The 25,508-nt window shown below is 42.5% G+C and overlaps 1 protein-coding gene across 2 annotated transcripts in view; it reads left to right on the top strand.

The window, feature by feature from the left end:
• The window catches only part of ANKRD27 (ankyrin repeat domain 27), a 147,193-nt gene that overhangs the window by 73,164 nt on the left and 48,521 nt on the right, over positions 1–25,508 (top strand). For both annotated transcript variants that reach the window (XM_068129248.2, XM_068129247.2), the window contains exons 5-9: positions 10,904–11,109; positions 15,472–15,531; positions 15,728–15,781; positions 23,202–23,267; positions 23,453–23,529. In XM_068129248.2, the coding sequence (XP_067985349.2) occupies positions 10,904–11,109; positions 15,472–15,531; positions 15,728–15,781; positions 23,202–23,267; positions 23,453–23,529 (463 nt within the window). The remainder of the gene's footprint in view (positions 1–10,903; positions 11,110–15,471; positions 15,532–15,727; positions 15,782–23,201; positions 23,268–23,452; positions 23,530–25,508) is intronic.

The raw sequence follows: 25,508 nt of genomic DNA, 5'->3' as shown, positions 1-25,508 counted from the left end.
TTTCCTATCGCAGACAGGTCGATGGTCGCTGTTTTCAACTGCCTCCTTTCTGGTCTCACACACTCTGCCTTCCTGGTTTTTGCAGGGTGCACATGGTTCCCCTTCAACTCCGTTCTGGTAAAACTCCCTAATTCCAGGAGTATCATTAACCTCCACTCGTTTGTTTGCTCTTTTCTCCTGCTTGTGGAACCAACTCTTCACATCCTCTTCAGTCTCAAGACCTGTTCACCATCTCAGAACATTTTAGAACCATTTGTGTGTGTTTGGACTATTTGGTCAGGTCAGTCTTTTGGGGCTACCGCTTTGTCGGCAACTAAACCGACACCCCTCACTGGCTTTGCTAGTGGGAAGGGTGACTGACACCTTGCCAGGACTAAAAACAACACCTGACAAAGAGCGGATGAGCTCCCTTCAGGAGCCAACGTCCATCCAGTATGGAGATGGTGTCTCCTGAAAATCGCCCAATGGGGTAGGAAAATTTATTGTTGCACCTCCCTGCACTGGTCATGCAAAGAGGTTTCTTTGTTTCAGGACAAGGTGAAGGTTTTGCCAGTTTTTCCTCTTCTTTTTCTTTGTAGCCTTTTACAATTGGTGGCTTCCAGCCTTGTTTAGGTTAGGGCGAACTTCAATAAATAAAAATCCCCCATCCAAAACTATTATCTTTTCTACTGCTGTTACCATTCTCTTCACCACCTCCAAGTCTACCTCCTTCCAAATTTCTAGTTTTTGCTTCATAACCAACCCATGCATCCTCCCCTACCCTCATTCTTCCCCACACCCTTGCCCAAGTCTCCCTCTGTTTTTCTCTTCAAACCGGCTGTTGTGGTGTTTCCTCCCTCTCTACTGTTCCTTTTGTTTTGTGGTTTGTTATCTGTTCTTTGTCCTAGCTCTTCCACGAACCTCGACTATATATAAACATAGCAAATATGTCCACCCTTTACATTCAAAACCATTGAAATTCTTCCAGGGGCACTTTCAAATAATTTTGTTATGAATTCTATGCCTTGTTTCATCCTACCAAAGATAATTAATCTAAGTTACTGGAGTTCATTTTTACACTTTGTTTGTCCAAATAGTCCCATAAAACCTCAATTATGTTTAAATCTGGGCTTTGATTGAGGGGAGCATCCCATGCGTTGAAGGACATCAACTTTCTCGTTATTTTGCAAATAAGGTTTTATTTTTCCAGCTGAATGTTTTGGATCATTATCTTGCTGTAAGATGAAGGTTGGACCAATAAATCTTGCAACCCTGGAGACAGCATGGTGAATTCAAATTTGTTTGTTGACATACCATTGATTTCAGCAATTTTCCAACCTCACTTGAGAAGATGCACCCCTAAATTTAAATTTATCCCCCTCCATGCTTAATTGTTGACTTCAAGCAAGGCTCTTCATGAGTTTGTTTTTCATCTAATTCAGTTAGATACAAATAACTCAACCTTTAACTCATCGGTTCAAAGCACCTTTGACCATTGTTCCATAGTCCAATTTGTGTGTTTTTGTTCGTTTAGTCTTTTTTGAGATTTTCTTTCTGCAACACGTACTCGAAGTCACAATTTCAAAAGTGACTTTCATACTGTTGATGGAAGGACAATGAAACCTGAGCCTTATGCCAGTTCCATTGTCAATTCATCGCTGGTTTTTGTGTACCTTTAGGATATTATCTTCCAGTACTGCTCATCCTTGTTCGACAGCTTTGTGGGTCTTCTAGTCCTCGGTCTTCGGTTTGTCAGTTACAGATCCTTTCTCTGCACAAGTTTATTGTGCTTCGATACTACACCCGGTGCATAGTGATGCGAGTGATTTCACTCGATGTTTTTTCTTCTTTATGCAGAAACACTTCTCTGGTGATCTTGTACTGAAATTTTAGCCATTTTGGTTGAAGCTAACAGTTGATCCTAATAGATCTGTATTCTGCAGTAAGAAAAGTGGAATTTCAGCGTCTTTAATGTGTAAAGAGGAACACCTGACGTTAATAACGAGCAATACCTGACAATGAGTCATCAATTACATTTGATTGATAAATGTGATGGATTAGCTACGACAACACTTCATATTAGCTGCTCATGGCGAGTTCATGTTGAGTTGTTGTGATCACAAGTTTTTGAAGATGTACATACTGTACTGTATTGTAACTCCTGAATGTGTCTTCGACTTTTGCACAGCAGTATATATGGATGCATTTTGCTCTGACAAGGGCCAACACCAAAGCATCAGCTGCTTATTTCCAAATGAAGCACTTGTCGACTTCAAGTTGATGAAAGCCCAATTGAATCGTGTTGGTTTGGGGAGCCTTGTTGCATGGTTGTTTTTGTTCAAAGAAAGGGGCAAACTCCCAATGATGTATCGCTCGACAGTGTGGTCCTGCCTGGCATTTGAACCATATGATGTTCTTAGGATACTGTTTAGGTTTACTTTGTGTTTGAGAAATCGTTAAATAATTAAAAACCTGCCGATGTAACTAAAGGTGATCCTGAGTACATTTTTTTTCTGGCTTTGTATATTTGGATTACAAAATGGATCATTAAGCAGAAAATGCAATCATCAAATTTCCCAGTAATTTTTGTGGAGGCAGCCAATCCACGTCCATGATTGGCTGTGAAATACGTGACTTCACAAATGCTTTTCGAGCAGCAGTGAACAAAACAGGACTGCCTTCACAGGAATTATGTGTAAATACCATGAAGCTGCTTTATGGTACGCTTTATGGTACCCAGCGTTGCCCGGTGCTGTTCTAATCCAATCCTGTTGGCATTTTGAAGAAATCCCCCAAAAAAATTGTTCCCTTTTTTTTTTTTTTTTTTTTTGTGGGGACCAAGAACACTTCTCTACACCTACTAAGGAATGTGGTCAGGATCATTTAATAGGGTCTGATAACATATGAGCTTGTCATAACAAAAGGATCATTTAATGAATGTGGTCGGGGACCTTTCACATAGTTACAAAGGCTTAAGTACTGTATAGAGCAAAAAAACAAACAAAAAAAACCCAAGTACAGATACATTCAAAGTACACCGGCCCCATGCCAAATAAATAAATAACATCCTCCAGCTTGCGACATTGCCTCAGTGCCTTTGGTGCCAGCCAATGCTGCCGGGCAGCACATAAAGACAGTATTGGGAGGGAGAGTTGGACAATAAATTGATTGATTAATTGCATAATTAAATAAATAATAATCATAAAGTAATTTCTTAATCTATTGGCTAATAGCATACCTAAGCCACTAGTGTTTCCTGGTGGCATCTGGTCAAATCCGTTTCTGGTGTTTGTTTCTCCTCGCTTACCTCAAATGGCTACACAGTTGTCACCGCACGTGACAAAGCCGAATGCCTCAACTCTGTGTTTGCCTCAAAATCTTGTGTCCCAAACCCATCTCTCTCTGTTCCCACCTTTCCCAGTCGAACCCAACTGCTCCTGGACTCTGTGTCCTTCTCTCTTGACAGGGTGGAGTAGTTTTTGTCAAACCTCGACTCTGATTCTGCAACTGAACCAGACGGCATCAGCCCATGGGTCCTAAAATCCTGCTCTGCAGCTCCATCTCACCCTCTCTCTGTTCATTTCACCCTCTTTTGCTCAAGGTCATCTGCCAGCATCTTGGAAATCAGCAAACATTACCGCTTTACACAAAAAAGGTGCAAAAACAGATCCTTGCACCTACAGACCAATCAGCCTGCTTCCAATTATCAGCAAATTCATGGAATCCATCATTGCTTCGAATATCAAATCCTTCCTCTTCTCCAATGGCTTGATCTCTGATAATCAATTTGGATTCAGACCAGGTCATTCTACTCTGGACATGTTGCTTCTGCTGTCTCAACAATGGATGGAGGTCCTCAATGCCAAACAGGAAATCAGAGCTGTCTCACTTGACATATCACGTGCCTTCGATATGGTCTGGCACCCAGCTCTGCTCACCAAACTCTCCTCCTATGGTATCCATGGAAATCTCCACTAATGGCTTGCGGACTTTCTCTCTGGTCGTAGGCAACGTGTGGCACTGAATGGATTTCTCTCATCTCCCCTTCCTGTTCTAGCTGGAGTTCCCCAAGGTAGTGTTCTGGGCCCTGTGCTATTTCTGGTCTTCATCAATGATCTCTCCGACTCTCTGGAAAATACTCTCTATCTCTTTGCTGATGACTCCACTATCTGCCGCTCCATTCCTCATCCCTCAGATCGGCAGTCTGCAGCCTCCTCACTCTCTGCAGACCTGGACAAAATCACAGACTGGTCAAACAAGTGGAACATGTCTTTCAATCTTGACAAATATCACACTCTTACTATGTCTCTCCGAAAACACCGACTGGAAAACCCTCCCATCTACTTTCTCAACAATAGTCCTGGCCCTGCCATAGAGACCCGTATACATCTCTTTAGGCCTAGAGTTTGACAGTGGATTTGAGTATAGGATACCCCTAGCTTCAAGAATCTACTAGGTGGAAGTCTGAAATTTGTAGCATAAGCCGGAAAACGGCCATTTTCCAAGATGGCCTCCATGGGGCCATTGCCAAACAAGAACCACATATAAGTTTTGATATAAATGTAGTAGAGGGATGATTTTAGCATCTATTTTCAGGTTTTCAGGTATGTCCAACTCAGTGGTGCCATCAAAAAATATTTTAGATGTTGCCTCATCACCAAAACCCAACATGTTCACCACCTAAATTCGTCAATCATGAAATTTTTTATAGAAATGACCAAAATCAAAGATCAGTCAAATAAGTAAGGAACACACAATGTTTTATTGAGGAATAGTAAAAATTTATCAAGGTCTAAAATATTCCCATCAAAATCTTGACCATAACTTTAATTAAAAAATGAGGAGGAAATATGGCAAATTAATATGACATAGCACAAAAATTAATTAATGCTCCCCAGTGGTGTAACAAATGTTCTGCAGTCAATGAATGAATAAGAAGAAAATGATGGTCCAATTACTTAACATTTTTACTGAAAATAAAAAAAATAAAAATGTCACATCCCAATAGTGGATCAGAGACCGAGATGGAGTAAGTTGCTGGCGGACACTCTGGAAATTCTGAAGTCCCTTACGCACTGTAGCATAGTCAGTCACTGGGGAGGGAATTACAGGCATAAACCCCACTCGCATCAAAGGAACTACTGCAGTTGATACCAGAGCATGTGAACCACCCCATGTAGGCAGAGTACCACAAGTAGCATCATCCTTTGGGAGACCACATCTGATGAAGGATATAAGAAACTCGCGCTTGTCTGCTTCATGGACAGCAGACCAACAATCAAGATTAGAATTGATGTGTGTTTCGTCTATAACTTTGAAGTTGGTGGGAAGACTTGGTTGCACTGATGGTTTTGGGTGATTGGGCCCTTCTTGGCATGGTAGTTTCTCAGGCAAACACACAGTGCTCTTCTGTAAATTCATTTCAGAAACGAGGTTTTAACTCTGGGAGAGAAATAACCTCTTGGTACAGTACTTGCATGGTCACATGATCCGATTGAGTGCCAGAGATAGATGACCGATCACTGAAATCCCCATTGCCCATGGCCCCACATGTGTATGCATCACGAGTGAAAGTGCTTGGAAGAGGAACCTGATTCCTTTCTGACTTAGCAACTGCATAAGCAGCGAGCAACTGCCTGGATCTCCTTACATCATTATAACTGGAACTGATGCCCATACGGTTTGCTACGGTCAGGACCTCACGGCTGCAGCTCTTCCCATATTGATACTGACCAAATGAGGCAGTCAAAGGGGTCTTCTTAGCACCATGAAAAGGTTGATTGTACATAATCTGAAAAAGGCAGTTTAACTGAATGTGCTGATTGTGGGCTGCCCACTCTACATCTACAGTATTCTTATATAAACTACCATCATCATCCAGATCTACCTCATCATCGCTATCATCATTCCCCATCTCCAGCATTTCCATTTGAAGCATACGTGACCTTTTAATACCAAATAATGCAGCAAAGAATGTCATTACTTGGTCTGGTATAGGAGTGTTTTCCCATGACTCCTTGAGTTCATTGCCATCACAAAACCGATCTGTAAGTTTGAAGTCAACCTGCTTGAAAGTCTCTCTGAGGATTTCTCCAGCAGACCTAACTACATCTTTATTGCGGAGAGTTTTAGCAAGGTCTTCTATGGATATATCTGCAGAGAAGCACATTTCAGGCTCATTAACCCTATGACTAGGACAGAATTGAATTCTACTGCCATAATAATCCACAAGAAATGTCTTAACATCTCGATTATAAACATCAACACTGTCATCAAGGTGCATCATCATCTCTTATTTCTGTCATTGTAAATCCATACCCAACCTGAATGAGTGGATCTAAATGAGATATGACCTTAGTGAATAAATCAGATTTGGGGCTTATTTTGGGTTCACATTTGGGCTCTGTCTGCTTTGACGTTGACACATATTGTTTGAAACAAGATTTGTGACAGTATAAATCTGCAGCAAATACATCTGCAGGACTGCCTAAGTCGGCACATCTGACATAAACATCATCTTTATGATATTGCATGGCATCCAAAAGCTTCTGTGCGCTTTCAGGTTTACATACTCTGAACTTTTCCCGCACCTGTTTTCTTTTATGTTTGCTCCAGACCCTATCACATGAACATATGACACAATCTATGTAGTTTGAGTCAACAGTAGTGCTGGGTCCTGGACGAGACATGATGGAGCTCCTTGTGGATGGCTTGTGAGTGGTTGAGTTTGACAGCATTTCTGGTGTCTCATCTGTAGCAGGTTCTTCACGAATGGTTGGAAGGTTTCGTGTATCAGTATATTTCTTGTAGCATGAATATGAATTGTGATATTTGAATTCAAAGTCCGGTCCAAGAATTTTCAACCGTTTGTTAATTTCATCGTCTTTCACTTCTGCCATATCACGGACACGTTTTCTACCTATTGTCCCACCATGGAGTGTGTCTGCATTCTTGTCTTTCTTCTGGCAAATAATACATCTGTCAGGGTAGAGAGGAGAGGAAGCAGGTGTTGAAATACGGAGGTTAAGTCCTTCTGGTGACATACTTTTTCCCTTTCCCTCTGGCATGTTTGGGACCTTTCAGAATTTATTCACCTGAAAAAGAATAAGAGAAAATAGCACATAATCATATCCATTCTCCCAGCCAAATCTCAAGTTTAAGCAATTTCTCTGTTACATACTAGTAACCCTGGTGTTGGGCTAGCGGCTAGGGTGCCGGCTTAGGATCCTAGGATCCTGGGTTCGAATCCCAGTCGATCGCTGAATTAACGCCAGGGGGGTTGACTCAGCCTGTCATCCTTCCGAGGTCGGCTAATTGAGTACCAGTTCACTGGTAATTCCCTGGTTGTCGTTAAAGGCGGCAAAAAGGGTTGGTGTCAGGAAGGGCATCCGGCCGTAAAACATTGCTTCAAAAAGGGGACCAAAAAAACAACAACAACCACGGTTCCCGAAAAAGGCCAACCCCCGCTTTGCGGGGGAAAATGGCCTCTAAAGGTGGTTATATTTTATTTTTTTATACTAGTAGCTTTAACATTCCCCTATTACGCCCATTGTAGATAATTGGGGAAATTTACCATGTTTCATAAGGTGGTTCTGATTCCCAGTGTTTACACTGGGCTTATACCCCATTAATGTTGGTGCATCACTGAATCAGTCAGTGAGTCAGTTAATCCACCTCCTGTCCCACCAGAGCATGATTGAACACACTGCTTTACGTATTATGGGTGAGTTGCTTTATCCCCACCAGAGCATGAAACTGCATCCTGCCCCAACCACACTGTGTAAACACTGGGGTTGTCACCATTTGGTGATGCTTTTTATTTTTTGTAATGGGCTTAATTAATAGGGTAATTTAAAACTATTTTAGGCCGTATAAAATCATAAATCTGCTTAGCATGTACTGCCGCATTGAAATTTTCTCATGGCATTGACCATTATTTTTAACAATTTGGGATGGGCGATAATATGTAAATGTCAATTTTCCTTTAAAATATGATATAAACACTCAAAAGATGAAATGTTATGTCAAATTGTTGAAATACTATTGATATAAATACCTTTAAATTGTGTTATGCATGCATTATATCAGGTCCCTTATCAGTGATTTTTCACTTCTGGTTAAGTGTGTTGGTGTTGTTGTTTCTTCCCTCCTATTTATTCTAAAGGAAGTCATCCAAATTTTTGTTAAAAATACCGCCCTCCCGCAACATACAAAATGTTTTTTTGATAGCACTACGGTGTTGGGCATACATGAAAACCTAGAAATAGACACATACATGATCCATCCACTACATTTCTATGAAAAGTTATACAAGTTTTCGTCCTTTATGGACTTTGGGTGGTGGCCATCTTGGATTTTGGTAACTAGGCAACATCTAAAATATTTTTAATGGCACCACTGAGTTGGGCATACCTGAAAACCTAGAAACAGACACAAAAATGATCCATCTACTATGTTTCTATCAAACGTTATACTAGTTTTCATGATTTATGAACTTTGGGTGGCAGCCATCTTGGATTTTGGTAACTAGGCAACATCTAAAATATTTTTTGATGGCACCACTGAGTTGGACATACCTGAAAACCTGAAAATACACTAAAATCATCCCTCTACTAGATTTATATCAAAACTATATGTGGTTCTTGTTTGGCAATGGCCCCATGGAGGCCATCTTGGAAAATGGCCGTTTTCCGGCTTATGCTACAAATTTCAGACTTCCACCTAGTAGATTCTTGAAGCTAGGGGTATCCTATACTCAAATCTACTGTTAAACTCTAGGCCTAAAGAGATGTATACGGGTCTCTATGGCAGGGCCTGGACTACAATCCTCTCCAAGAAGTTCTGTCGCTCAAGCTTTTGGGTCTCACTATGTGCCATGATCTTTCTTGGGAAAACTACATTTCCAAGCTGGCCTCCAAAGCCAGTCGCCGACTGGGCATCCATCCTCCGTCATGCGAAGTCCTTCCTTGGCACACCTGAGCTCCTCACCACATGCAAGGCTTTCATCTGCAGCTCAATGGAATACTGTTCTCTCCTCTGGGCCGGTGCTCCTGCCTCACACCTTGCTTGGCTTCACGCTGTTGAAACAAAAGCATTCAGAATCATTGGAATCTCCTGCGATGAAGCTAACGCCGAGGGCCTTTCACTCACTTACCGCAGGCAGGTTGGTGGTCTTTCGGTCTTCTACCGAGTCCTCTCCGGCCTTGCTCGCCCAGCTCTCTCTGTGCTCTGTCCCCCCCAATATTCCTTCAGGTCGCACAAGATCTGCCTGCAACACTCTTATGGTTAAACTGCCAAAATCTAGGCTCTCTGCTCACCTTCACTCTTTCATTCCCCTTTCCTCCCACCTCTGGAACAAACTCCCCCACTCCCTTCAATCCCACTCCTCCCTCCAGGTCTTTAAAACAGCTGTTCACCACCATCTCTTATCTTCCCCCCATCCAAAACCTTGATCTTTTCTACCCCTGCTAATTCACCCCAGATACACTTTTTTTTAAATTCCAACTTCTTTCCTGGAAGTCCTTGCAGTGTTCATATATTTTATACCTCTCCCACCTCCCCCCAAGCCCTACCCCTCCCACATTTCTCCTGATGTCCCTGCTCTCAAATGTTGTGTTTGTCCTTCCCCCCTCTATCCCCATCTTGTTTACCGCTCCCCTTATTTTTGTGTTTTATGTGTCGGTTTGACTTTTTGTGTGATTGTTAGCTCCTTCACGAGCCTCGATCTTGTATCCAAAAAAAAAAAAAATTTCGTCTGAAGCTGTAACTGTATGAAATTAATTAAATAAATAATCGATTAATTGACTGATCAATAAATAATTAATCTATGTATTCATCAATAAATCAAAACTTGCCTTTATAGCCAAATCATTTGGTCATAGTCATGTCCGAATATCAGCTTCCAAACTCAAAAAATGCCTGAGATATTGCCCAGATGAGAAAAACTAAATAAATGATTAATTAATTAAAATAAATAAATAATAATCATAACATAATTAATTTCTCAATCAATTGGCTAATAGCATCCCAAAATCACCATTTCACCCAAATCTAACTTTTTGCAAAATAATTAATGAAGTAATTAATTGAATATTTAATTAAGTAATCGATTAATTGATTAATCGATAATTTAAAAATACCATTTACAGCCAAATCACTTGGTCATTGTTACGTCCAAATATCAACTTCTTCGCTCAAAAGTTGCCTGAGATATTGCCCAGATGAGAAAGAAAATAAATAAGTGATTAATAAATCTATAATAATTAAGTAATTCATCAATTAATTGATTAATCAAAAAAAAAATATCGTTTTTTCCAAAGCACGTGCTCACTATTGTGCCGAAATTTCAGCTTCCGAGCTTCAAGGATGGCTGGGATATTGCCCGGACAAACAAACAAGAAAGAAACCAGAGTGAAAACTGAGTACTTCCTTTCAGCGTGCGTCATCGCCGGGCCTCCGTCGGTGCCCAGCGATGTCATGCAGCGCCTGGAGATTGGAATAGGAAAGGAGCGGTGTACAAAAAATAAATATATTTTTGGCCTAAAACACTTCCCGGCACTCACCGATGAACCTCGGAAAGTTTGACAAAGATCCGTTTGGCCATCTCGGAGATAAGTGGCGGACACAGACAGACAAACATCTCTCTCATAGTATAGATATCAAATGGGAAATCCCAGAAAAACAGGTCTCATTGCCAGTTTAAAATCTTATTTTAATTTTTAACATAAAAAGGGTCAGAGTGAAACTGTCCATTTTGGTAAGCATTGGTGGATACTTCGTATCCAGAAATCAAAATTATTTTTAAATGGTGTACTGTATTCCAAGTAGTGCAATAATAATTTAGTTATTAAACACCATGATCTGTGTGTAGTTTTACCATTACTTGTTTTGATGCTGATTGCTCATTGTTCGTCCATCTACTTAGGTGATGGTGTGAGCCATAAGTCTCCATCTTCACGAACTCGAGCCTCGATCCCATCACCACCGGTATTGCAGAATCTAGAGGAGTGCTGTGATTTTCTCTGGGGAACGGGTACTACACGAGCAACGCGACTGGAAGTGGACAAGCGCTTGGCTGTCTTTCTCAACTCCTTCCGGCAGCTGCACAATCAAAGTCTTCGGAACTGCATGGTTCGATAATGGGCAGGGAACCCAATGCACATGATGGCTTCTTGCAAAGGCCTTTGTTGCTTTAAAATGAGGAAAAGGCTTGATACATTTTCTTATTTGCTCGTTAGTTTTCTGTAGTATAAGTGCTATAATTTTAACTACTATCTGCGGGTGACTTTATTCATCCTCTCGTTGAAAGATTATTTAAAGATGCAAGAACATGAGAAATGGAAGACCGATTGGTCAGAGGTGAAAAGTGAAGGAAATGGGGTAGAGAGAACATAAGGTGTTAAATTTGGACTGAGACATTTACACGTTTTGGAAACAAGAAAGTATTTGGTTTGTGGCCTCTGTCTTCCACTTCTCTTGTTGCCTTTCTGTTGCTTCAGCCTCCCAGCTCCACCCTGACTTAACCCTTATCTTGTAACAACCTTCTGGCTTATCCCCTCAAATCCACACCCTGCTTATTTATATGCCTTTGTGTTTCTTCTCCATCTTCTGGTGTCTTTAAATTGGTGGCCGATTGCGATATTGTGTCATCTATATAGTTTGCGATTTATTTCACTTTTTATTAAACTTGATTGGTATATTCAACATTAGGATAAGGTCATTGGGAATTTTTGATTATTTTTTTTAAATCAAAAAGCGTAGCCAACGAAAAATTGAAGTTACATATTTGCCAATTTTGTAGCAGGAAAAAGCAGACCTTGCCATTAGCTGATGCTTCATCCATGACCCACTGACTTATTTGGGCCTCTTTCACAGACACAGAATGGGACCCTTCCTTTTATCCATACATTTTTAAAATGAATGATTTTTAAAAGGTCAAAGTTTCCACACATTGCATGTGTGCATGTGTGTGTGCATGTCCGTACCCAATGACATCTTTCATCCGTAATTGGAGAGCACCAATTGGCTGTCACCTAATCGATTATCCCCAGGTGGCTAGGATCTTTATTATTAACCCAAGAATGCTCTTTGAAAAACTTGTGTAAATTAGACAGATTTTAGATACATTTTTGAGGAAAGAAAAGCGAGTATGCAAAGTCCTTCTCTTTTTTTTTTTTTTCTTTTTTTTTTGTTGTTGTAGGTCGTGCAAAAGCTTGATTCATTTTGGAGAAAAGTTCTGTGGAAAATATTAGAATTCTATGAAGTTCCATTAAAAATACTGAAGAGTACTGAAAAATTTATATCAAGGGTTATGCGCCAGCATTGTATGAGGTAAAGCTAGCGGAGTGCTTTGAAACAAAGACTGGAGTAAAACAAGTGTCGGAATTGTTTCTGACAAACTTGCCGGAATTGTTTAACATATTTATGGATCAGATTTATGGATATTTAAAAATGGCCTCTAAAGGTGGTTTTTTATTGTCTGAGGTAGTGGAGGGTGCACATGGAGGTGCTATAGTTGGTGAATAAATTGTGCAAGATCTGGATTTTGCTTATTATAATCGTAAAGCTGGCAGATTCAATAGAAATCTTTACTGCATTAATATTTAAAAGGCAAAAGAGCTGTCACAGCCTATAACACTCTAAAGTCACTTTTGTGGAAAAGGAAGGACATGTCAGAAAAGATAAAAATGATGATGTTCAATGTAATAGTTCTTTTGTACACATTTGATGGGGTGGCCATTTTGTTTCCTGTCCCATCCCTACATATGACGTACTACCGTACTCAATGATACCAGTGTTGAAAGATGGATCATCCGCATTAACATTACAAAAATGGAGGAGGAAAAAAAAATAGATTCCTTTGAAATTCAATGACTAAAACATTCTAAACCTAATTTTATAAGTGAAGATGTCAGAGAAAGAAAGAACTGTCTGGTGTGAAAGAAGAAAGAATAGCAATTTTGAAGAGATGTTCGTTGTGTCTCCCATCTCAGTGTGTTCCTCATTGCCCCTTGGAGAATGTGTTAAAGTGCAAGGAGGAAGGTGAGATGAGAGTAATTCCATTTGAGAGATTAAAGGGGAATGAATAGTGATGAAGACAGATTAGTAGAGTTTGGGGAGAAAGGAGAAATTGAGGTTGTGAATATATAGGATCAAGGAGAGAGGGAAGTGGGGTATAGACCTGGGTGTGGGTGTGAGGTTGGACTGGGTGTTGGGGAAAGGGGACGGTGTTAAAACTTCCACTATTTGTTTCAATAAGCATCGACATTCATGGAGTGAAAGCATCATTTTGTAAACATTTGATAGATGTAATTTTTTTAAAATCCCATGATTACTGTGGAAATGCAATTGGGCCTACTGCAATTGTTGTGGCGTTGAGATTAAATCCTCATTTTCCAAGTGAAGACATCGTAGTACTTTGCAGAACTTCTGGAATGTACAGGTAGTGAACAAAAAAAATGGAAACACCAATGTAAAGTCACTTAAATAGGTTGTTGATCCACCACGCTTGGCCTGCATGTGCCTTGGCATAGAGTCCTCCAGCGGCTGGAATTCTGCAGGAGGGATGCGGCACCATTCTTCCACGAGAATGTTGATCAACTCGCACCTGTTCGATGGAGGTGGAAGATGCTGTCTCAGTTCCAGAATATCCCATAAATGCTCAATTGGGTTCATATCTGGTGACTCAGAATGCCATAACATCGGTGTTGATCTCCTCCTTTTCCGTTTGGAAGGTTGTTCTCGCAAACCTGCAGCCTCTGTTGTCTCACTGTCAGTGCCACCATCTCCAGACCGTAAAGGTAGGCCGGTGTTACGCACGACATCAGAACCTTTCCTTTCGATCTTCGTGAAATCTTTCTGTCTGGCATTACACCCTCCTCCATGCATTCATGCCCACCTGAATCCTCCTCCACACCTCTGCCAGACTTACCATTCCCGGTCACTGTTCCACCCAGATATTCAAACCTATGTCCTTGTCTGATCTTCTTCCCCTCCCACCTGATATTCATTTATTTTCTCTGCTGCGGCCCAACCCACATCACCTCCATCTTCTCCATGCTCATTTTCAGCCCATGTTTCCCAAATGCCTCCTTTCACTCCGCCAGTACTTCCTGCATCTCCCGCCCTCTCTCCACCATAACAACCAGACCGTCTGCATACAATATCCTCCCCAGAATATCTTTCATGTTTACCATCCTGCTTACCAGCTTCATCACCATTATAAACAGGAGGGGTATTTTGGGTATTTGGGTTTTGGGTATTTTGTTTGTCCGGTTGATTTGTTTGTGAAGTAAATGTTAGCTCTTTCACGAGCCTCGATTCAGTATACAAAAGGAGTGTGGAACCTGTTGCTTGGTGTCCTCATTTACCCAGGGGTTTCCTTTTTTTTTTTGTTCACTTGCTGTCGATCCTACCCCTTTTTATGCCATTATGTTTTCGGGTTGTCCATCTGTCCATTTGTTTGTCCGTTCGTCCGTGATAGGTTTTTCGTTACCGCAATAACTTGACAATGACTGAAGGGATCCAAGTCAAACTTGGTACAGGTATGCATAATGTGAAGATGAACTGATTAGATGTTTGGGTCAAGAGGTCAAAGGTCAGAGTTTGTAATAGTTTTTTTTTACCATGACTTAAGAACGGCTGAAGGGAACTAAGTCAAACTTGGTACAAGTATGTGTAATGATGTATAGATAAACGGATTGGATTAAGGGGTCGAGGTCAAAGGTCAGATGTCATCAAAGTAAAAATTATTTTGCTGCACTAACTTGTCACCCAGTGATGGAATTTTGACCAAACTTGGTAAAAGTATGTATTATGATGAACTGGTTAGATTTTGACATCAAAGGTCAGAGGTCATGTCAGGTAAAAAATGTAATACTTGAGAACGGCTAAAGGGATTTAAATCAAACTTGGTACAAGTATGTATAATGATGTGGGCGGAGGCATATCTGTCGACGTCGCGATGTTGAAGAGTGCCGTTCTGGTTATGATAACCAAGGCTTTTGGAGTGTTTTGATTTTGATTTTTTGGAAAGCTGGCTCTTTGGTTGAGAGGTTAAATACTTCTTTTTATGTAAAAACGTTCTGTTGTCGATTCTATGCTTCGAGCTGCTCACTATCCTATCCGCAATCACAAGTTTGGCAAGTATTTCAAACACGTCTCAATGAATTCAGGAAGCTATTCATCCTGCAGTGGACCAAAATAGCCTGGTTTATGCAGGTTAAAGTCGGAAGACTTTCTACATTGAGAGAGGGACAAAAACAACAACCGACAGCAATATCGGACATCAGATACATCTCTGGGCCTTTGCTTTGTACCTCTTGCTGCTCCTAAAATGTTGCCCCATGCATTCTCTACTGAATATTGATCACAGCAAAACACTGGTGAATTGAACTATGGGATGTTGATTAAAATTGGGCCCCATTCTTTATTAACATCACACGAACTGTCTTCCCTCCCACCTTCTCCCCATTCTCCCTGCTGACTGTGTAGGATGCTGTCAGTGCTTTCTACAAAAAATGCCTGCAGATTGTACTGAAGGACGCCCACATGGTAAGACGTGCATAGTAGTTATCTGTTCCTCTGTCTTTTTTTTTTTTTTTTTTTTAAATAACAGGATGTCTGTTGGGCCTCCATAGAGGCTGTTGATAATCTTTTCCTAGCCATTGGTGAGTAAGGAGCCTTTGTCACTTCCCTAAGGGAATTGCCTTTCTCTTGTCGTTCTGATAGCACGATTGCTGCTTTTCAGAAATGTTTGAGCAAACAAGAAGCGACAATGAAGCTGATTCGGCAGGCTGTGGAGGTAATGGGCCTGTTCTATTGCTCATTCACTTTTCATGCAAATGACCACATGATTTATTTCCCCCATTTATTATTGACTTGATATTAGGGTTAATTGGCCATTGTTATTAACATGGGTATGGGTGGCCAAACTTCCTGACACTGAAAGCGGTATACCAAACCTCACGTTACCAAGACACACAAGATGCGCACCTCACATGTGCTCTTTCGCATCATCATTCTCCAGGGGTACACCAGCATTTTTCCAATGTTCTTTCCAGTGCATTTTTGAAGTCAGCACTGTGGGATGCTTCCTTCAAAGCCAACAAGTCCAACATTTCTTATTTTATGTTCATATCGGCTGAAATGTAACACACAAATGTTTCTCGTTGTTTTGGATGTCAAGGGACTCTTGTGTGAAGCTGAACACCAGACCGTTAATTCGTTTTTGTCCCCCGTCGCACCGCGGAGCGAAAGGGGGACTATGGTTTTCCCCTCCGTCCGTGTGTGCGTCCGTCCGTGCGTGCATGCGTACGTGCGTGCGTGCGTAAGCAAAGGACCGAATTCTAATTTGGCATGTGGGTGCAACCCACATCAAAATCCAAGATGACTGCCGCCATGCATGTCTGAACCTTGTGAGCAGAATATCTTGAAAAATAAGCGAAGTACCAACTTTTAATCTGGTGTGTGGGTGTATCTCGGCATAAGGAAGAACGCTATTGAAAATTGGGTCGCCACGTCAAAATCCAAGATGCATAGGAACGTAAACACGGAACGCATGCCATCTTCGGCACTCGAGGCATTGATGTTGATGGAATCCAATTTACAATCCAATCTTGCATCTTCCACTTTGTCAACTCACATTACTTCACCGACGGGGGACTTAGGCGTAATGCTTGTTCATCTTGGGTGAAACATCATCGCTGATCTGGGAAATACTCCTCTTCGTCGTGTGGTGTGAAGATGGGCTCTGGGTTGATAGTAGTTGAAATTTCTTGTTTATCTTTATGCAAACTAAATTCTGTTTGCTTCCAAATCTTGTCCTCCCAACCCCTCGTCTTCTGTACCTACCCTACCCAGTCGTACCCACCTGCCCTTGGACCATGTAGTTTTCACGAGGGAAGGTGGGGAATTTTCTGGCATCCCTCAACTGATTCTGCAACTGGACTGGACAGCATCAACTTACGTGTTCTGAAAACCTGCTCTGCCGCTCTTGCACAAACCTTCTGCCCTTTTCAATCTATAATTTTCCCAAGGTCGTCTTCCATCTGCTTGGAAACCAGCCAACATGACTGCATTACAGATAAAAGGTGCAAAGACCGATCCCTTTAACTACAGACCTATTGGCTAACTTCCATTCATCAGCAAGGTCATGGAATCCATTGCAGTTGATATGAAATCATTGCTTTTCTCTAACAGCCTCATCTCAGATCACCAATTTGGATTCAGACCTGGTCAATCTACCTTGGACATGCTGCTTCTACATTCCCAACAATGGAAGGAGGAACTTGATGTCACAGATGAGATCAGGGCCGTCTCTCTGGACATATCTCGTGCTGTCGACAGACTGACATCCCGTCTTGTTCTCCAACTTCTCTGCCTATTGCATCACATGCCATGGCTTACCTACTCCCTCTACTCTTGTAGCCAACGTGTGGCACTCAATGGAATAGTTCCATCTCCTCTCTCTGCTGGGTCTGGAGTGCCCCAAGGCAGTATTCTCACCCAATCCTATTCCTGATCGTCATAAATGATATTTAACTCTTTGGAAAATCCCCTTTATCTATTTGCTGATTATTATGCCTTAAGCCATGACGTCCCTCATTCTTCAGCTGGGCAGGTTGCACCTCTGCCCTCTCTTCAGACCTTGACAAAATCTGAAGCTGGTAAAATATTTGGAATGTCTTTCAGTCCTGCCAAATCTCACAACCTCTCTTCGAAAGGACCATCTGGCAAATGGACGGTCCTTCGAAAGGACCATCTCATCTACTTTCTTAACAATCCTCTTGAGGAAGTGCAGTCACTCAAACTCCTTGGTCTTGCTATCGGCCACAATCTTTCATGGGCAAATCACATTTGAAAGTTGGCCTCCAAAGCCAGCCTCTGATTGGGCATCCTCATCGTACAAAATCCTTCCTTGGCACACCTGAACTCATTCAACCTACAAGGCTTTCATCCGCATCTTGGAGTGCTGCTCTCCTCTATGGGCTGGCTCCCCTGCCTCCCATCTTGCTCATCTTGATGCCCTGGAAACCAAGGCCTTTAAGATTATTGGAATCTCCTGCCTCGGCCAGGTCTGTGGTCCTATCACTTAACCATCGTCGATAGGTCTGTGGTCTCTGTCATCTATCGCCTCCTTTCTGGTCTTGCATCCTCTGCTGTTTCCATGCTTTGTCCTTTCCAGGCTTCTGCAGGGCACACATGGTCCACCATCAACCCCCTTCGAGTAAAACTACCTAAATTCAGGATCACTGCTCACCTCCACTCATGCATTCCTCTTTTTCCCCACCTGTGGAACCAACTTCCACATTCTCTTCAATCTCATTCTTCCCTCCAGGTCTTCAAGACAGCTTTTCACCACCATCTCAGATCGTTCCCAATCCAAAACCATGATCTCTTCTCTCCCCCCCCCCCCCCTTTGCCTCCCATCCTACCCCAATCCCTCCTCCTTCCAAATTTCCAGTTTTTCCTCCTGAGTTTCCTTCTGTGCCCATCTTGTCCACCTCATGCACCGTCATTCCTCCCCACACCCATTGTTTGTCCAAGTCTACCTTTGTCTTGGCCTTCTACTCTGCTGTTGGTGTCTCCCCCCTCCTCCCCACTCTCTACTGTTCCTTTTTTCCAGTTGTGTACTGATCTGATCGATATACTCGTACTAGCTCTATCCCACCCCAAGCTCAATTCCTTCCACCTTTCCAGTTTTTCTTTCCTGAGTTTGCTGATGTATTCACCTTGTCCATCCTCTGCATATGCCCTTACCCTTCCCTACATCCCATATTCCTCCAAGTCTCCCTCAATTTTATTAGGTTTCCTCTACAATTACATTGTAGAGGAATGCCTTTTGTTTCTGCTAATTTTTCTTATTATGCTTCCACCCTATTTTTGACCTCCGAAAACTTTAAAATGAATTTTCTCAGCAAGCGTTGGTCCGATTGACAAATTTTCATCAAGTGATCGGCTCGGCACATATAATTTTTGTCCTGCTAAATATGATGTCATAGGTCACCTGGTATGGGCACCATCTTGGAAAACACCTTCAACTTTGCCCCTCTTTATCTCCGAAAAGGCTCAATGGAAAAAATTGAGTCATGGCTCATTCTAAAAAACTCTGCAATGGAACCAAAAAACATGTTTAGTTAGTATATTAAAAGTGCTAACGTTACGAGGTTATAATTCGACAAATAAATCCCTTGCTCCCACAAATATATATTTTTAGCCGCGTCGCAGATGCTGATCATAGAGTGCCCTCTGCTGTTGTTGTTCTTCTTCTTGTTCTTCTTCTTCTTCTTCTTGTTCTTGCAGAGAAGACAAAACCTCAAGGCTCCACCCATTCTGGGAACCATAGCTCCACCCATTCTGGGAGAGGCTTCATATAAACAAATATCCACCATTTTATTAACTCGCATAGCTTTGAGGCCTGTTTTGTAGGCCCGTGGTGTCTTCCTCTTTCACACAGTTTTATTTCAAATCAAATTCGATATATCATTTCATTTTTCACAGTCGCTAACATAGTTTTAGACTCGGTTGAAAAAAAACGGGAAGAAAATCCGATGAAAGTTGCCCTTTATAGAACGAAATGAATTCTCAAAGGCCTGTAACTTCAAGTCCATTGAGATTTTTTTTTTTTAAATCACGGCATGGTCAGTCATACACCGCCCGAAATAACAGACGGGAAAATGCCGAGATATATATATTTTGTTTAAATCGCGGCATGCTCAGTCATACACCGCCCGAAATAACAGACGGGAAAATGCCGAGATATATATATATTTTTTAAATCGCGGCATGGTCAGTCATACACCGCCTGAAATAACAGACGGGAAAATGCCGAGATATATTAAAAATTCGTCCATTTGATGACAATCGTCACGATGAAATATTTAATTTATACGTCATCACAATAATGTGGAGAGAGGAGCATAGCTTCGTTCACGTGTCGCCACACACGGGAAATTGCCGAGATATATATTTTTTAAATCGCGGCATGGTCAGTCATACACCGCCTGAAATAACAGACGGGAAAATGCCGAGATATATTAAAAATTCGTCGTCACACACGGGAAATTGCCGAGATATATTTTCACTTTGCACAAAAATAACCAAGTAATTGAATCAATAGGAATGTCCTGTGCCTATAACATCGACGTTATAGGCACAGCTGCATCTCGGCATTGTGTAACATCGACGCGGCTTTTGTTTTAATTAAAACTTTTTGTACTTGTTTTACATAACCTTAGTAAAAAAAAAAAAACTCAGAATGCAAAAATTTTCGATGTCAAACATCACATGGTTTGGCCGCCATATTGTTTTTCGTGGAAAAAAAAAACCCAAAACACTGAAACCCATTTTCTCCAAAACGACTGAACAGATTGAGCCCAAACTTTGCATGCATAATTGCATACCCATGACGAACAAAAAGGTCAGCGAGCATGACATAAGTCACATGGTTTTGGAGTTGACGTTTTTAAGCATAAACCTTTAAAACCGAGCTCCTCCCTCATTTTTGATCCTGTTGAGGGGAAACTTCACAGTTGTCTTCACCATATCAGTCTGCTAAAATGGCGTTTTGGAATTTGCTATAGGTCACGTGGTTTGGCAGAGATAAATAATTGAACGAAAATCTTTTTTAAAAATTAGATCTTTTGAACCGCTACATTTATCGAGGTGAAAATTTATAATGATATCTAAGGCATGAAGGGAAACAAGTTTGCAAAATTTCAAGACAATTGGATGTACGGTTTGGAAGTTAGAAGTTGTTATTGTGTGAAGAAGAAGAAGAAACTCAGGTTGAGCTTCGCAGGCCATATCAATGATTCTGGCGCTGCGATTTTTCAGATTTATTTTCTTTAAAAATCACTTTCTTTGCAGTCATTGCACCGATTGACAGGAAATTTTCACCATAGGTGCGCCTGGGCATGTATAATCCTATAAGGATAATTATGACGTCACATGTCACGTGGTATGGCCGTCATCTTGAAAAAAAACAAAAAACTTTGCGCCTCTTTTTCTCAAAAAGCGCTGCACAGACAAAATTGACGTCCCATTGGAAAGAACTCTCCATGGAGAATAACCCATGTGAATGACGATGTCATAGGTGCCTCCATTATGACGTCATAATTCGACAAGTACAAAACTTCATCCGATCAGGATGAAATTACATTGAGCACCATCTAGGGATAAATTGATGGAGAAAAAAGCAAAAAACATTTTATGTGTGTGTGTGTGTGTGTGTGTGTGTGTGTGTGTGTGTGTGTGTGTGTGTGTGTGTGTGTGTGTGTGTGTGTGTGTGTGTGTGTGTGTGTGTGTGTGTGTGTGTGTGTGTGTGTTAGGTCAGTGTTAGGTCAGTGTTAGGTCAGTGTTAGGTCAGTGTTAGGTCAGTGTTAGGTCAGTGTTAGGTTAGTGTTAGGTTAGTGTTAGTGTTATAATATAATGTGAAAGGGGGGGTTGTATCAAAAGCGGGAAGGCGGAGGAAACCGGACATCACTGCAAGCAGTTGTAAAGTGGCAGTTCTAGTTGTGCCCCGTCGCACCGCAGAGCGAAAGGGGGACTATGGTTTTCCCGTCCGTGCGTAAGCGAAGGACCGCATTCGACTTTGGTGTGTGGGTGCAACCCACGTCAAAATCCAAGTTGGCTGCCGCCATGTATGTCTGATGCCATGTATGTCTGAACCTTGTGAGCGGAATATCTTGAAAAATAAGCGAAGTACCAACTTCTAATCTGGTGCATCGGTGTATCGAGGCATAAGGAAGAACCCTATTGAAAATTGGGTCGCCACGTCAAAATCCAAGATGGCCGCCGCCATGTATGTCTGAATATCTTGAAAAATAAGCGACCTCACAACTTCTAATCTGGTGTGTGGGTGTATCTAGGCACGAGGAAGAACGCTATTGAAAATTGGGTCGCCACGTCAAAATCCAAGATGGCCGCCACCATATATATGTCTGAACCTTGTGAGCAAAATATCTTGAAAAATAAGCGAAGTACCAACTTCTAATCTGGTGTGTGGGTGTATCTAGGCACGAGGAAGAACGCTATTGAAAATTGGGTCCCTACGTCAAAATCCAAGGTGGCCGCCTCCATGTATGTCTGAACCTTGTGAGCGAAATATCATATTGTAGCATGTTTTCTGCGTCTTCCACTTTGTCAACTCATCACTTCCCCGACGGGGGACCTAGGCGTAACGCTTGTTCTTTTTTATTTTGTCCTTCAATGATGCACAAATGAATACAGATAACAAAAATAAAACGTCGCCTAAGTAGTTATTTTGACCCCATGCACGAAAAGCGAGGTTAAGCAATTGGGTTCACTTTTTCTGTCTGTCTACAAATGTCGCTTTGATTGAGGAGCAACTCACTTTTAATTTAATGTTGTCTTTTGAACACTAATTGGAAAGCGACCCTTTAGTTTCACAGTATTTTGCTTTGAAATTGTCCTGATTACACATGTGCAAAGAGGAGTGAGATAATGTATTCAGTCTGTCTGTCAAACAAAATTTAAAATCATTTTATACAGGAAACTGTTTTTAGCAGCCTAATAAAGGACACATCAGGCCCGAAGAACTAACATAACATGTTTGATGGGGTCATGTAAAAGCCACTGTTTCAACGGCAATAGACTTTGGAAATTTATCTTTTCTACAACCTCTAAAATCTTTATTTTATTTGAATTGAATTATATACTTGAACAATAGCACACAAATTGCTTTGGCGCTTTCAAAGCCGTTTAGCAGTACTTGGACAAAATATTACGGCATTTTACATCATCACAACCAATCGAATTTGCCGCTCGCAGACCCTGCTCATGTGCTTGTTTCTCAAGTGTGTGTGGTAAGGTGTTCTACTCGACACTTCTTTCTTCTTTTTTTAAATTTTATATTTGTCATGTCTTTTTCCTCCTCATTTACTTCATTCAAGCTCAACTTCAACTGCCGAGAAGCCGCATGCAGTTTGACCACCCCATGTCTATTTATTCATTTATATCCCTTATGAAGTTTTTGTCAAGCAGACATATTTATGAACATACCCTTTTGTCAATCAACTCTTGAAGCTTCTACAAAAAGATGCAGCAATATACAGTGACTGAACAGTAGTTGTATTTGATCTTTCTTCTTTAATCAACCTGTTTTCTGTAAGAAGACAGTCTTTTAATTGATTTTGGGGGGTGGGGGAACGTAAATTGATTTGTATTTTATTTTTATTTCCACTATTTTTCCGTTTTTGCAGATGTATGTCCTGACAGCAGTATATGAGCATGTGTTCAAGGTGGTTGGGGCCATCGAAGCTAAAGAGGTATGTCTGGTTGTCATATCTTCGAGCTCGATCCTTACTATTTTCAACATCTTTATGGATTTATTTATTTTTAATGAGAAAGTTCTTTATTTCGAAAAAGATGAGCCCTAATTTTTATTTTCAACATTTCAAGAAAAGCGACAGCAAACATTTTTTATTGATCTATGTACGGTTTGCCTCTGCAGGACGCTGCCTTCAACAAGCGTACACGTAGCTTACAAGATCTAACACTTCGGGATCTTGGTATTACCTCTGATTTCAGGTGAATTATACAGGCATGATACATTTCTGAATGCCCTAGTCATTGTTGGCATTTGTGTAACTGACTTGATATGATGTGAATCGTGCGATAATTACAAATCGGTACAGTGTTTGTATACATAACGTTATTGTTGCATTTGTTTTGTGAAACTTCAGTTCACCATTGCAGAACACCAGTTATCACTGGTAAAAGCTAATCCATCGATGTTGTCAGGCAGTTTTGTGATTGCATCAGTGTGGCAAGATGTAATTGTAATTCACATTTTTGGTGCAGCATTGGTGTGACTTGATGTAACTCAGCATCAGCACTTTGTCAAAAACAAAGCAAAACAAAACCCCTTTTATGTGGCCTCATTGCTGATCGATATAGTGCTGAGCATGTGCAGCCATCCGTTCCTTTTTCTTAACGTGTGCGTGCATGCCGTTTCGTTTTGTAAATGAGTAATGCCGTCCATCAGATGGATGGTAAGCTGGGGATCCTTCTGCAATCATTAGTGGACATTAAAGACCCCACTGTCTTTTTCCACGAGCTGTTGCGAACATTTTAACAAACTGTAAAGTGACTCGGGGATGCCTCTTTATGGTGGTTGTACCCGCCAACGCAAGTCGGGAGCCAAACCTTCCCAATTCTTCCCTGCTGCTCAGATGCGTCAGGGCAGTGTGGTCATGATTGGTGCCAATCCGGTCCCCATGAATCGTTCCTTTCCCTCTTGTCTGTGCACAAATGCACAGACATTTACTTACTCCTTCTCCCCCTCTCCCCTCTCCCCCTCTTCCTCTCTCCCTTCTCTGCCTCTCTCCCCCCTGTCTCCCCCCCTGTCTCCCCCCCCTGTCTCCCCCCCTGTCTCCCCCCCTGTCTCCCCCCCTGTCTCCCCCCCTGTCTCCCCCCCTGTCTCCCCCCCTGTCTCCCCCCCTGTCTCCCCCCCTGTCTCCCCCCCTGTCTCCCCCCCTGTCTCCCCCCCTGTCTCCCCCCCTGTCTCCCCCCCTGTCTCCCCCCCTGTCTCCCCCCCTGTCTCCCCCCCTGTCTCCCCCCCTGTCTCCCCCCCTGTCTCCCCCCCTGTCTCCCCCCCTGTCTCCCCCCCTGTCTCCCCCCCTGTCTCCCCCCCTGTCTCCCCCCCTGTCTCCCCCCCTGTCTCCCCCCCTGTCTCCCCCCCTGTCTCCCCCCCTGTCTCCCCCCCTGTCTCCCCCCCTGTCTCCCCCCCTGTCTCCCCCCCTGTCTCCCCCCCTGTCTCCCCCCCTGTCTCCCCCCCTGTCTCCCCCCCCCTGTCTCCCCCCCCCTGTCTCCCCCCCCCCTGTCTCCCCCCCCCTGTCTCCCCCCCTGTCTCCCCCCCTGTCTCCCCCCCTGTCTCCCCCCCTGTCTCCCCCCCTGTCTCCCCCCCTGTCTCCCCCCCTGTCTCCCCCCCTGTCTCCCCCCCTGTCTCCCCCCCTGTCTCCCCCCCCGTCTCCCCCCCCCGTCTCCCCCCCCGTCTCCCCCCTCGTCTCCCCCCTCGTCTCCCCCCCCCGTCTCCCCCCCCGTCTCCCCCCCCTGTCTCACACTCTCTCTCACACTCTCTCCTTCACTCTCACACTCTCTCCTTCACTCTCACACTCTCACACTCTCTCCTTCACTCTCACACTCTCACACTCTCTCCTTCACTCTCACACTCTCACACTCTCTCCTTCACTCTCACACTCTCACACTCTCTCTCACACTGTCTCTCACACTCTCACACTCTCACTCACACTCTCTCTCACACTCTCTCTCACACTCTCTCTCACACTCTCTCTCACACTCTCTCTCACACTCTCACACTGTCTCTCACATTCTCACTCACACTCTCTCTCTCACACTCTCTCTCACACTCTCTCTCACACTCTCTCTCACACTCTCTCTCACACTCTCTCTCACACTCTCTCTCACACTCTCTCTCACACTCTCTCACACACTCTCTCACACACTCTCTCTCACACTCTCTCTCACACTCTCTCTCACACTCTCTC

This window comes from Myxine glutinosa, chromosome 9 (assembly GCF_964187855.1).
Source record: "Myxine glutinosa chromosome 9, kmMyxGlut1.1, whole genome shotgun sequence".
In the NCBI taxonomy this organism is placed as follows: domain Eukaryota; kingdom Metazoa; phylum Chordata; class Myxini; order Myxiniformes; family Myxinidae; genus Myxine; species Myxine glutinosa.
This window is presented reverse-complemented; position numbering and strand designations above follow the sequence as displayed.